At 42.1% G+C, this 12927-nt stretch overlaps 2 protein-coding genes across 4 annotated transcripts in view; both read left to right on the top strand.

Annotated features, from left to right (window-relative positions):
* The first annotated feature begins 3960 nt into the window (after window positions 1-3960).
* On the top strand, window positions 3961-9382 carry LOC122887192 (transmembrane protein 200C). Its single transcript, XM_044220162.1, has 2 exons — window positions 3961-4144; window positions 7047-9382. The coding sequence occupies exon 2, from the start codon at window positions 7080-7082 to the stop codon at window positions 8643-8645; it is 1566 nt and encodes a 521-aa protein (XP_044076097.1). The 5' UTR covers window positions 3961-4144; window positions 7047-7079; the 3' UTR covers window positions 8646-9382.
* A 1424-nt stretch (window positions 9383-10806) lies between these two features.
* The window catches only part of epb41l3b (erythrocyte membrane protein band 4.1-like 3b), a 56749-nt gene continuing 54628 nt past the window's right edge, over window positions 10807-12927 (top strand). The window contains exon 1 of one of the 3 annotated variants that reach the window (XM_044218496.1): window positions 10807-10984. The gene's annotated coding sequence lies outside the window, so the exon portion shown is untranslated. Of the gene's footprint in view, window positions 10985-11113; window positions 11267-12927 lie in introns of those variants that run through there. The other 2 variants (XM_044218507.1, XM_044218497.1) reach the window with 2 other exon arrangements.

Genomic DNA, 12927 nt, shown 5'->3' with positions numbered 1-12927 from the left:
AAATGAAACAAGGTCACCAGTGGGAACCGGCTACCTGTTGGGAGCAAATGTTCACCTGCTGCTCTCCACTCCCACCCTCCCATCCGTCCAAGCTGTACTGATCCTTTCTCCTCGGTAACCCAACTACTGGTCCCTGTGCCTGTTTCCGGGTGTTTCAGTCCATTTCCAGTGCTCCACATGTTGTCAGAGATGCATGGCTGCCGAACATAGAAACGGATGGACCACAAATGCCTATATGTCTCCATGACCTGTATCAGTTGCTACGCTGTCACACATCTCATTAGCCACAACCAAAAGTTGCAGATGGACCCTAATGGTCATTCAACAAAAAAAGGTCTTCTCCCTACAGTACCTGAGCAGACAATGGTGCAGAAAATGTGGCGTGATTTATGAGGAGGTTCTCCATTCAACTGTGTGAGTGTGTTTGATTATTATTAATAGCATTTTTGTTTGGTGAAGGAGAATACTTTATTTACTATTGTTTCTTCTTTACCCTGTTTTGTGCACTGATAGCATCTGTTTATTATTTATACACAAGGATGTTGGAGTTTGATGGTGTGATCCTTTGGGGAATTTATGGAGTTCTAAAATATATTTATTATAAAAAATGAGTTTTATATTCTATATTGTCTTTATGTTAACAAATCCCATGAAAAGACCAAAAACAACAATAAATTGATCTCACTGACAAGTATTGTATGTGTATCCAAAGCCTGATCTGATGATATCTTATTCCTCTGTGCCACAGAGCTCCATTGTTGTCCAAAAACTATTAAAAACACATCAATGTGCCACACTGTTGCACTGGGTGACATGTTCCTTCATTACAATGAACATGGGCACTGTAGGTTTTTTTTAATTGATCCCACATACACCATTCTGCAGCTGTAAATACTCACTAGAGCAACAAATGTGTATCAATCCGCAGCTGAAAATAGTCCCCAACAAATACACAATTTATTGTTTGAGTAGCATTTGCTAAGGACTACAGTGACCAGATGTTTTATTAAAGTACTCAGCCTTCTTTAAAATTGAATAGACTAAACTATAGATTTGGGCCCTATTTTCAAAGATTTACGGCTTCAGTAGGGACCAATGGGCTTGGGTAAACATTGTAAAATATTGAGAGACAGACCAACGCATTGTTGGCGTTGGGATTTGTTGGCAATAAGAAGATTGATGTGATGTGATTGCATGTCTTACCAGACAAGAGGCAGATTCTTCACTCCTCAACAACTCAGACCAGAGCAGTTCTTTTCAATTTAACTGATGGCTCATCATCTCCCTCGAATCTGTAAAAGCTCTCAGCAACTTCATTTCTAAGGCCTCAGAAGGGAGCACGGCTTTTATCTCTCCAACTGCAAAGTCCTCTGACTCCTGCAGCAACTAAGGCGGTAATGATGACAACGTCTCCTGGAGGGAGTTGATCTCTCGCTGAGCCCATATTCCAAGTTTCCACATTCCCAATTAACCAGTACAGCTCAAGCTTAAGAAATGAAATGAACCCCCTGCAGCCTCCTGATGCTGCTTCAGATATATCTCTTAGCTGTTAACCAGCATATTGTACACAGAAAGACTGTCTGACAAGTAAAGGAAGCTAGAGGACAAAGTGTAATGGCTTGAATGTCTTCTTCTGTGCTCTGGCTGTGCAGATACAGAGCAGTAACAAAGCCGGTTAGATTTCAGGAGGAGATCCACTAGAACTATTTTTGACACTACGGTATATGTGAGCCCTACCGTGGTGCACCGCCCCCTGGGATGCCTGGACGTGTGAGGGATGATCTATTTTTTGATAAGAATCAGAAAATGGTATAGGAGCAAATCTCATATGGCTTGAACAGAACTGTGTATAGGAGACGCATCATTCAAGGTGGACAGGACGGGAGCAGTGGTGTCTTAAATAACCGACAGACATGATATGATCACTGAGGAATAAATTGAATTATTGAATTACTGCTGCAGTGTGGATGGCATTGCCCCTCCCAAGGATGAAAGGCCCAGTATCAGGAGAGTGTGACATAACGAAAAGCTCAGAATCACTGTGGTCGCTCCTCCTCTTTCTTTTATATCCCTCTTTTCTCTTTCTCACATTCCCTTTCTTTCAGAACAGAGAATACCCGCTTCATCACAATGCTCTAGGTGAGTTTAATTACCTGGGGGTGTCTTGATAAAGATGATTAAGTATGTGAGGGTAAAGTCATTAAGGCAAGTTGGAAAGTCTGCAGAAATAATGTATTTTTTGCAGCTTCTGCAAGAGTCTGCAATCTGGTACTCTTTCACCTTTAGGTCATGGAAACTATACTTCCCATAACAGTGAGATAGCAATAACCTGAATATTTCTATATGAAATATTCCTATAGCCTTAGTAGGGCTACAGACTAAGGTTAAGTCTGTGAAGACTAATGAATTCAAGTTTTTCCCTCATCTTTAATATATTGAAGTAATTAAGCAGAACAGGTGCTGGCAAGTCTCTGGCACAGAGCATATTAGCTGTCAACAAAGATCCATTTGAGGGAGCTCACAGTGAACCCCAGACCTTGTGTTGGGGATGGCAAAGTGAAATTAGACTGAAATACAGAGGAAGTAGAAAATATGTCAGACTCAACTTGTTGTAAATCTGGGAGTGTGTTCTCAAACTGATTGGTGATTTGATTCAAGAGTTGTTGAGGGAAAGTAATCTCTTGACTATGAGATATTCTGCTGGGGAATTGACGTGCAGATGATGTGAGTAAGGGTGTTGACTGGTCTGGTTGTGGTTAGATTCTGCAGCTAAAATTGAAGAGTGTATTTCCAAATTTATATTTACAAAGTGTAAGATAGAGATATACATTAAATATTACATTTTTGGACCTGAGCTGCTTATCCACAGCTACTTAAAATGAGTGAGATAAGAGTTTGAGGACATTTGCACAGGCTGGTGAGGCTTCCACCTGTGCAACTCTCCAACCACTAGACCTATATTCAGTCAAGTATTCTATATCATGGATTTCATATTATTTCTACAGACTGTTAAAATTACCAATCTCAGTCAATGATTATGTGATAGTGGCTGCTGCCTTTCTCTCTTGGATGTCTTGGAACAACATATTTTGTAATATTTGTTGCATTTGTTCGCAGTAACAGAGATTTAAGACGTTATAAGCCCCTGTCAGAAGCTCAGAAACATCTGTTGTGAGTCACTGCATCTTCCTATATTGCACAAGCTTAGAGCTAAACTGAAAGCTGCTCCAGACCTCCAGACCTACACAGCACCCGTTAACACCATGGATTAAAGACAGCTCTTTAAAACCCCTGGATTATTCCCATGTACGTGTACACTTTGACTCCGACTGCGGCAAGCACACTGGAGTTTTCTCTGTTCTTTCCACTAATTTATGCCATAAACAAAACACATTTCTGGGTCATAAATTCGCAGTCAGCTCTCTGGAGCATCAGCACTGAGCTTTGTTATTCATGCTCCCCCCCTGCCCAGTGTATAGCTGCTGCCTCTGTCTCCAGTCTCACATCACTGAAACACATCTGGACTCTGTTATATTTCATTTTGTTAAATATGGGAACACAGCATACAGGCAATTATAGCAATGTAACCCAAGGGAGAAAGGTAGGGTGAGGAAGGCACATGATGTAAGAGATGATGAATTTGTTGTATTTAAATTTGCCTTTCTCTGGCCTCACCTACCATATATGTGCAATTTGAAATCAGCCATTTATTCATGCATTGTAATTATCAGAGGTATGCAAATTAGTAGCCATATGCCTTTGGGTTTTGCACAATGGTCTGGAAATTTTTATGCCAGCAATAACAAATGACTGTGGCAAAAACTGGCATCTGCATTATAGACAATCAAGTTTAATTCAGCTGGGGACTGGTTTTTGTGTCCAGACATGTAAGAAAATCCGGGGGGAGCGTTTGGAGTATTACATACAGTATGATAAACGTCCTGAGCAGCCCTCTTTTTTCACGTTGCCCAATAATCACCACCAATGGAAAAGCAGTTGGCCCGCCCCTGCCGGTCTATTGTGAGTCTGCGTTCAACTGGAAACCACTCTTCCAGCCTTGGCACCAAAGTGGCGCACAACGACATGCACGTCTGAACGAGAAGTGCCCTTTTGAAGATGCCTGATTGTCAAGCCACAATTTCTGGTAAGAGACTCGCTGTTTTATGAATATGTTTTATCACCACCAGTTCCGCCTGCGTCTTTACCTCCAGCTGAATATCCGTGCTGCTTTTGCGTTTAATAGTCGCGTCTGATTCCACATTGGCTCCTACTAGGCTGTATCGAGGTGGAGCAGGGTTTAGGAAGTCTTTCTAATTGTGTGACCGATAGGTTTAGTTGGGGAGTATTTCTCATCTTGAATAAATCGACGGATAAGAGTTTTGATGTCAGGAAGGCGTTGGACTTGGAGCAATGCGCACTCCGGTCCTTTTACTTTTATCCCTGAGATTAAAATGACGATATTGTTGCAATTTGATGGAGATATTTTGATATTTGATACATCTTCTGTCAAGAAGAGACAAAGTAAAAAAAAAAAAAAAAAGATCGTGGAATGACATGATAGCAATATTTCAAAGGCGAATCTATTTATCCAGTTAAACTTTTTGTCAGACAAATCAGATACTGGCATCATGCGTTTAAATAACGGGATAAATATTACCACACAGCTCTGAGTTGTAGTGTTAGTTATGAAAGCATGGGCTTCGTCAGGCTGTGGAAGAGATGTGGATGTTTGTCATCTGTCTGCACCTTGTGAGCCCAAAAATACAGTGTTAGGCTTTGTGTTGGAGCGAGATGCGTCGCCGTGGCTCTGGATATTTTCAGGGAACCTCCAGCTCCACAGCAGCTCACATTTGCTTCACGGGCTTTTCCAACAGAAGGGAAACAGATGCGCTATAATGTCAACAGTCGATTACTTATGCAACATTGCGCGAATAATATGCGCCCCCGCAGCTCGGACTGACTGAGCGTTAAAGCCGGCCTCGTCTCCATCCTGCCAGACGGGCAGCTTTTGGGAGACAAGGAGTTGGCAGCTTCCTGTTCAGCACCGCAGACAGAGAAACAACCCGACTTGTCCACACCCACTTCTGGTCCACGTTACTGCTGCCCTTCTCTTTCCAAACGTAGAGAGAGGGGTACGCCTACGCTTTATCAGTTTTAGTGCAGGTTGACTGGAGCATTTGAGTGGTTATTGGATGTGATATACTGAGAAAGTCGCTATAAACAGCAGCTGAGTACCGGTGTGTTGTTTGCCGAAGCTCAGGTGCAGTGCTCTGTGTTCTACTTAACGTGGGAACTGCCTGCAATAACTTGGATCATAAAGGGATTTCAAGGGCTTCCATCATCATTATTTTGACCGTTAAGGCTGTGAGAGCAACACCCAGAGCAACCTTTGAAAACGTCTTATTAACTGCTGCTCTGAAAGGAATTGGTGGAATAAGTTATTCCTGAACCTAAGCCCTAAGTCATACACAATTATGGGTGATTAGTCAAATTAAATACCTAACTACCAGCACAATCAAGCAGGGAATGCTAGAGTCCGTCTAAGTAATCAGATTATTATTCCCCACATGGTGGTTGAAACTCATCAGCAGACGTCTATAATCATGATGAGTGTTGGTGGCTTCATTGCCCTTTGGACCACAGCTTCGACTATCATGCTGCATAATCAGAAAAACAAATGCAAACATCCTATGTGTGTAAACAAATGGCTCATATTTGCCTTTGTGATGGGCTGTATATGTGAAGGAGGCTGTCATCTTGAAGCACAGCTGCGTCGGTTGATGGTGAAATGGATTTGGGTGGAAAGCAGGAGGGAGAGTGTTGGTAGGAGAGAGTGGTGAGAGAAAGGAGAGGCAGAAAGAGAAAGAGAGTAAGGAAGCGAGAGTGAGGTGGAGAGAACATGCCTGCTGGCCTCCTGTCTGGACACATTACATTTTCATAGGCTGATATTGCACCGGCACAGCTGAACATAGATAGCACTACTTGTTCTCCGCTGTCAGCTTGAGTATTTGTCTCTGTTTCGCTTACATCATTGTATTTTTAGATCCAGCAGCAGATTGATGTTATCTTTAGTGACCATCTGATGACTAATATTGCATCTGCCTTTGGTGCAAAGATGCAGTAGTAGTATAACCTGTAGGATAATCTCAGATACAGGGCCGGATTAACCCTCGAGTGAATCCTGGTGCAAAAAATGAACTGTGGGCCCCCTCCCCTTTCCTTCCAACCCATTTTGCCCCAGAAACTAACCAGTATTCCTACCCTGGAATATTAAAGCCCATGAAAACACAGCTTCAGATTTTAAGTATGTCTCTATAACGTTCAATATTCAAGAGTAAAAAAATTTTTAAAAAGAACTTCAGGTCATCATCTTCAGGTATTTAGAGTTTAACACTCAAAAACTCATCTGAACTGCTTCATCAGGACTGTGTGGGTGTTGTTTCATCAGATTTGATTGACAAACAACCCACTAACTGTTTTGATTCAAATGTTGCTAAATCCTAACTGGTGCCCGAAAGTACGTGACATCATGTTTTTCCCACCTCACTTCAAACCAGTAAGATGAGCACAGAGAAAAAGAAAAATATATAAGTCATCTCTCATGTGAAATAACCAAAACTGTTGTAACTTTGGCAGAAATATGTGTATTCATGTTGGACCTCATCGTAAGAAGCTGACGGAGAAAATATATTTCAGGGCCTTTAAAGGTATCAGAACTACATTTTTACACCTTAAGGCCCTTACCTTTTCAGTTTATATCGTGTTTTAGTGTTGCATATCACTAAACAAATGTGACATTAGTCATAATACAACAAAGTAACTGTCACAGGGTGAACCTGGGGCCTTCGTGGTTCCTAAGGGTTAGTTGCCCGTTTTTTCTGGTCGATAATTCAGGCTTGTATGTATAATATTTCTGGATTACATGTGTAATCTCTTAGTGAAATGAACATATTTACTCTGTGGGTGTTTCTAAATGTCTAAACCTTCTGCTTATCATGTATATCATTAACCTAATGCTCTCTCTTTTCTATTTTGTGTCCTGCCAGGTTGAGTGACAAGCCTGCTGTCCAATCGCCACCATGATAGCCACAGGTGGCCTGCTGCGCATGAACAGGCGCCAGGATTCCCTCCGCTCTAAAAACCGGGCGGAAAACAAAAGGAAGCGGAAATCCAGGAAAAAGAAGAAGAACGATGTGGTGGTGGTTAAGGGGAAGCTCAATCTGTTCTCCCCGGCCGGTTTGGTGGCTGGTTTTGGAGTTATAGTTCTCATGGTGGGGATTTCCATGGCTGTACTGGGCTACTGGCCCAGCCAGAACCAGCAGGAGTACCAGGAGCGCCGCAGAACTGGAGCATACCACACCAACAGGATGAGCTTCTCCAAAAGTCCACCTGTTTCCTCCAACTTGACCCGTGCTAAGCCTCCCTCCGGCCAGACAAATGTATTCAACCAGAGCCATTCTAACAGCAGCACCCCTGACCCCTCCCGTCACTGTGGCTTCCTGTGTGATTTCCTGGATAATTACCTGTACTCAGACAATCTGAAAGTCTTCGGACCGCTGGTGATGGGAATTGGCATTTTCCTCTTCATATGCGCCAATGCAGTCCTCCATGAAAACAGAGACAAAAAAACTAAAATCATCAACCTTAGGGATATCTACTCCACGGTTATAGATATACACAGCATACGGTCAAAGGAGTACTCACCTCTAAATGGTTTGGTGAACTACACTCAGTCAAGGAATGCTGAGGGCCCATCGGGCTCATTCCCTGCAAGCGGGATGCTTACTCGCAGCTCCTGGCCCTCCACTGGGCTCGGTTTCCAGGGCGAGTTAGGTGCCGATGAGGTGTTCAGACGCCCGTCGTTGGCCAGCAGGCCTCGTAGCTGGTCCAGAGATGTCCAGACCTTCACGGACACTGTCTACAGTATCTACAAAGACTACAGCAATAGCAGCGAGCAGGCCCCACAGCCTCGACAGTGGGAGACCAGATCTATCGTCACCTCCTCTGTGAACGCTTTCACCCTCCCTGTGATCAAACTGAACAACTGTGAGGTGGAGTCTGAGAGAGCGGAGGCAGAGGGACACAAAGAGGAAGGGGTCGTTGTTGAGGCCGCTGCTGAAACCATTAGTGAGGAAGGACAAGCCAGCAGCGGCCAGACTGACGAGGCGGACGCCAAAGAGAAGGATGGCTCCACAACGGATTCCCCACCGCCCCATCAGAGCCATGAGGAAATAACCACAGTCACAGCTGACCAACAGGGGGCGCCACAGGCTCAACCTCAACCACAGTGGACCCAGCTGTTTCCTCCAACACCTGTTGCCAGGGCAATGGGGTCACGGCTGTCGCTCAACTCCCTCACGGATCAGCCCAGGTCTGCACGCCGCTGCAGCCTGTCTGTGTCTGTGTGTCGTCAAGGCGACAGAGCCAGGCGCTTCAGCTGCCCTCGTCTGGAGCGCTCCAACAGTAAGGGCTACATTAAACTGGCAGACCTGGGGGGCGAGTCCTTCGAAGCCCCCGACACAGACACTTCTTTAGTGGCCGCTGAACAGGAAGTAGCAATGGACGCAGCAGCAGCAGCAGCAGCGGAAGAAGAAGCTCAGGGAGAGGACGATCTGGTGGCACCCAGCACCTCTGCAGAATCCTAGACTAATTCTTTTTTGCTGATGAGCCTCTGAAAACTCTTTGATGTCTTGTTCTTTGCTTCGAACCTTCTTCTCTGATTGCTGTCTTGAAGCTGGCCATTACAGAGGAAAGGAAACATGGAGAGTAAGCAGCTAAGGACTATTGAAACATAGCCATGAACACTCAGGAGCAAGGCTCTTTATAAATACCACATCCACAGCTCAATATTCAGATATAATTTTTCTATTTTTTCAATGTAGCAAGAGCAATACTAAGGACTTGTAAGAAGATTTAGTAAAGATTTGTTAAAAAAAAAAATAAAAGAAAGAAAATCTGATAAGTTTTAACTTTTCTTTTGTATAACAGTAGAGCAAACATTGTAGCTTGTAGAATTGCCAAAACTGTCACTGAGAACTACTGTCCGACATGTTTTACTGTAGCATTAACATATGCCACAGAAAACTAAGTAGTCTAGAATTGTTTCTCTACATTGTTATGTGAATACCACGTGAAAAGGTGAATTGAATTGAATCTCAGGTAGACGTTTGGTTTAGGATCGGGACCTTCAGGACAAGGTCTTCCCTATGTGCACATGTGTTTATATGAAACATTCATGGTTGAATAAACTTGACTGTAACACCTCCTGTCGGTCTAATAGGCATTCTTGTGTGATATTAGATTATACGCAATGAATGCAAAATAGTTTGTTTGCTCCAAATATACAGCATTAAGAAAAATGAAATTAAAAAGATGAAAAACTGTTGGACTATGAGTGATTAAGTGTGTGGCTAACCTACAGATGGTATAGATTTTGTTTTCCTGCACTTTAGCAGAACTTCTCATTACTGGCAAAGACTGCAGTGGTATTGATGTTACATTATCTGTGCTAATGAACTGAGACAAGTAACCTCTAAGTGACCTTTATAATCTTTTGAATCATTGGCTTCACTATTAAAAAATGAAAAATTAGCAGAGGCTTATCTGCTGATTCAGATGGGTGATAAATTAAAGGAAAAACAAAATACTGTGTCTCCAAAATCTCCCATAGGTATTCAATTGGGTTGAGATCTGATGACTGCGAAGACAAAAGCATATGATTCAAGAAATTTTTATACCCTTAATGCCCTATATGGAAACTTCTACATTCATTATGTTTCTGCACGTATCTATTCAGGTTTCCTTTAATTTGTCACCTGTTTGTATGCTTGTTCTGCATACGATACCACATTTGTGCATATTGTTATGCAAATACTTTGCATATAGCTTTGAGTGGTGGAAAGTAACTAAGTACATTTAATCACTTAGGTACAATTTTCAGGTACTTGTACTTTTCTTGAGTTCTTACATTTCATGCCATTTCATTCTTCTACCCAATACATTTCAGAGGATATACTGAACTTTTTACTTCACTACATTTATTTGACAGTTATAGTAACTAGTTACTTTGCAGCTTAAGGTTTTACATGCAAAATACACTCAGTTGCCAAGTAGGTACACCTAGCTAAAACTAAAGCAGTCTAATACAACAGTCCTGGAATAAATCCTCCCTTCATGAAGCAACCTCCAAAATGACTATAAAGTTTCAACTAATTATAACCTTCATGAAGCAAGGATTTATTGCAGGACTGTTGTATTACTGCATTAGTTTTAGCTAGGTGTACCTAATAAACTGGCAAATGAGTGTATATGATCATCTTAAAAATATGAGGGATTATTACAGATTTAAACTAACCAATAGTATATGAAATTGTTCAAATTAGCTCCACCTTGACCAGCTACAAAGTCAAAATGCTGCTTATACCTCAGTAAAAAGAATCCAATAATATACTACATAAAAATATAACACTGACAGGAGCCATTCTGCTGCATAAGGAGTACTTTACTTATAATACTTTCATACTTCTTCCACCACTGAATTTCACATTTATTTCACTTCTTAGTAGTAAATGCAAGGAACACAGTATATGTTGTCAACATTGGTCCAGTTAAGAGTCATCTTTGCAGACTTATCACAAAGCATCTAATGTAGCTCAGCCTAACAACGCCATCTAGTGGTCATGTGACACAGAGCTTATTATCAAACATACCCTCTTCCTGCACACTACCACCAGGTGGCAGTGGGACTTTGCTGGGAGAGTCGTCATCGTGGGCGTGCCCGTTTAGGAGTAGTATGGGGCCGTTTTTGAGGCAGGAGGGGCGGGGTAAGCACAGCCCGTCTCCGGGAAGGTTTGCCAAAGCAGACGCTTACAGGTGTCCGGTCCTTTTCACCCGGACGAGCCCCACGTCGGGATTCCTGGTCTCCGGTAACACACACTGGTCTGAGCTGGTGTTTAGGGAGTTTCTTTCTTCTCACAAGAGTCAGGTAAAGTCCTCGATTGTGTTTGTTTCAGTTGTTTATGCGCTGTTTAGCACCGCAGAACTTCACTACATAGCATTGTAGCTGCTTGACATTGTATTAACTGAGTTTTGCATGATTTGAGCAGCATTAACATGCCGTTTAGGGTTGTTCACGTGTGGAGAGGGTAATTCCCAGAATCTGACACAACGTGTATTCACTCAGTAATGTTGTGTTTCATTTTCCATGTGTCTTTCCGTTTCAAACACCGTGACCTGCTGCTCCCCTGGTGACTTGGAATGTGAAATGGTGAGTACAAGCGTTCATTCACAAAAGCGGGAAGTATGACTATAATGAGGCTGATCACAAATAATAGATAAAGAGGTGTGTAGTACACAGTTGTCTGACTGGATATAAAAGAGACATCAGTTTTAGCTTCTCTAATTGAGGCTATAAGGTCAAACAGAAGGCCAAAGTGTCATTTTAAGGGTTAAAGGTTACTAGAGGGATCATCATTTGAAATCTAACAATACTGGGTTGTACTGCAGTTGTTTAAAAGGGAAAATCACAACTCCCTTTGCTTTTCTGGTTGTTAAAATTACAAAACAAATCCCTTGACTATCAAAAGTTCTCTGTGACATTTTGGTCTGAGGTCCTTTCAAAATGCTGATTGTGACATGTCTATGAGGTCTATATCAGCATTTTTCTTTGGTGGTTTCTAAGCGCATTTCTTCTAATTACCGCTGAGTAAACATAACTAGTTTTCCTTCTCTCACACACACACACACACACACACACACACACGCACACACACTCACACACACCCCCTGATCAAAGGTTTTCTGGGCACTGGCAGACAGTTCGGAAATGGGAAGTTCTCACAACGTGTGTTTCTGCTTATAATCTCCCCAAAATAGAAATGTGCATGAATCAATGAAGGAAGAGCTCTTTGTTTTAATACTCTCTTTCATGGACTCTCAGCTGTGCATACAGACTAAAAGAGGTGCTTAAACTTTACTGCATGGTAATTTTTGTAATTCTGTAATGTCTCAAGGTCCGTATGTCTGTGATTAATTCTTAATAGATATTTAATGTGTTAGACATATATTTTTAAGATGGACTATTGCTTTTTATAGTGCCACATGGTCTTTCCTACACTTCAGCAGTTTTAACAGGTTTATGAAGTTGAATGATGAAGGTGAATGTACAGGACCAGGGAGATAAGGCTGGGCAAAGTCTGTGTGACTTGTCATGTTCATTGGATGGTGGTGGCGTGTACACTGCTGCACGTTTCTCTGTACGGAGTTCATAAATGAATGATTGGAAGGATTTGCTGAGCTGGTATTATTGCTGTTCCCATGACGTTACTATGAGTTACTTGTCTTTAACAGACCCTAGTATGCAAAATGTACTTGTTGTAAGTGAAGCTATAAAGGCAGGGGCTATAGTGTTATTTCCTTTCATAATCTTATTTAATGTGCAGTTCTCTATATTGAGAGCTGCTGTTTGGTGCTGAGCAGGTAGTGTACAGTGAATTTTTAGAGCGTTCTCTTTGCTGCTGCTGAAAACGACACTGAGAGCGGTGAGAGTGAACCAAAACAGTAAAGTTGCAGGTTAGACAGCTAAACAATGGGCTGAAACACTCTATAAAGCTCTGTAAAGCCGAGGGGAGCTGCTGAATCTGGTAATAATTCTGTGTAGGTTCATCACTAGAAGTGACCCCTTTCACATTGTCATTTCATACGTTATTACAATATTGATTATAGTCGCTTTAAATATTCATGACTAAAAAAAGCAACACCAAAGTAAAAAAAACAACATCTTTAACTATTATTTATTATAAACTGTGTGGGTCTGGTTTGATCAGATTTGATTGACAGTGACCAAACAACTGTATATATTAGCTAAATCCCGATTGGTGCATGGAGGCATGTGACATCACATTGTCCAACTGAGTCCCGCCTACTTTA

This window comes from Siniperca chuatsi, linkage group LG13 (genome assembly GCF_020085105.1).
Source record: "Siniperca chuatsi isolate FFG_IHB_CAS linkage group LG13, ASM2008510v1, whole genome shotgun sequence".
Taxonomy (NCBI): domain Eukaryota; kingdom Metazoa; phylum Chordata; class Actinopteri; order Centrarchiformes; family Sinipercidae; genus Siniperca; species Siniperca chuatsi.
This window is presented reverse-complemented; position numbering and strand designations above follow the sequence as displayed.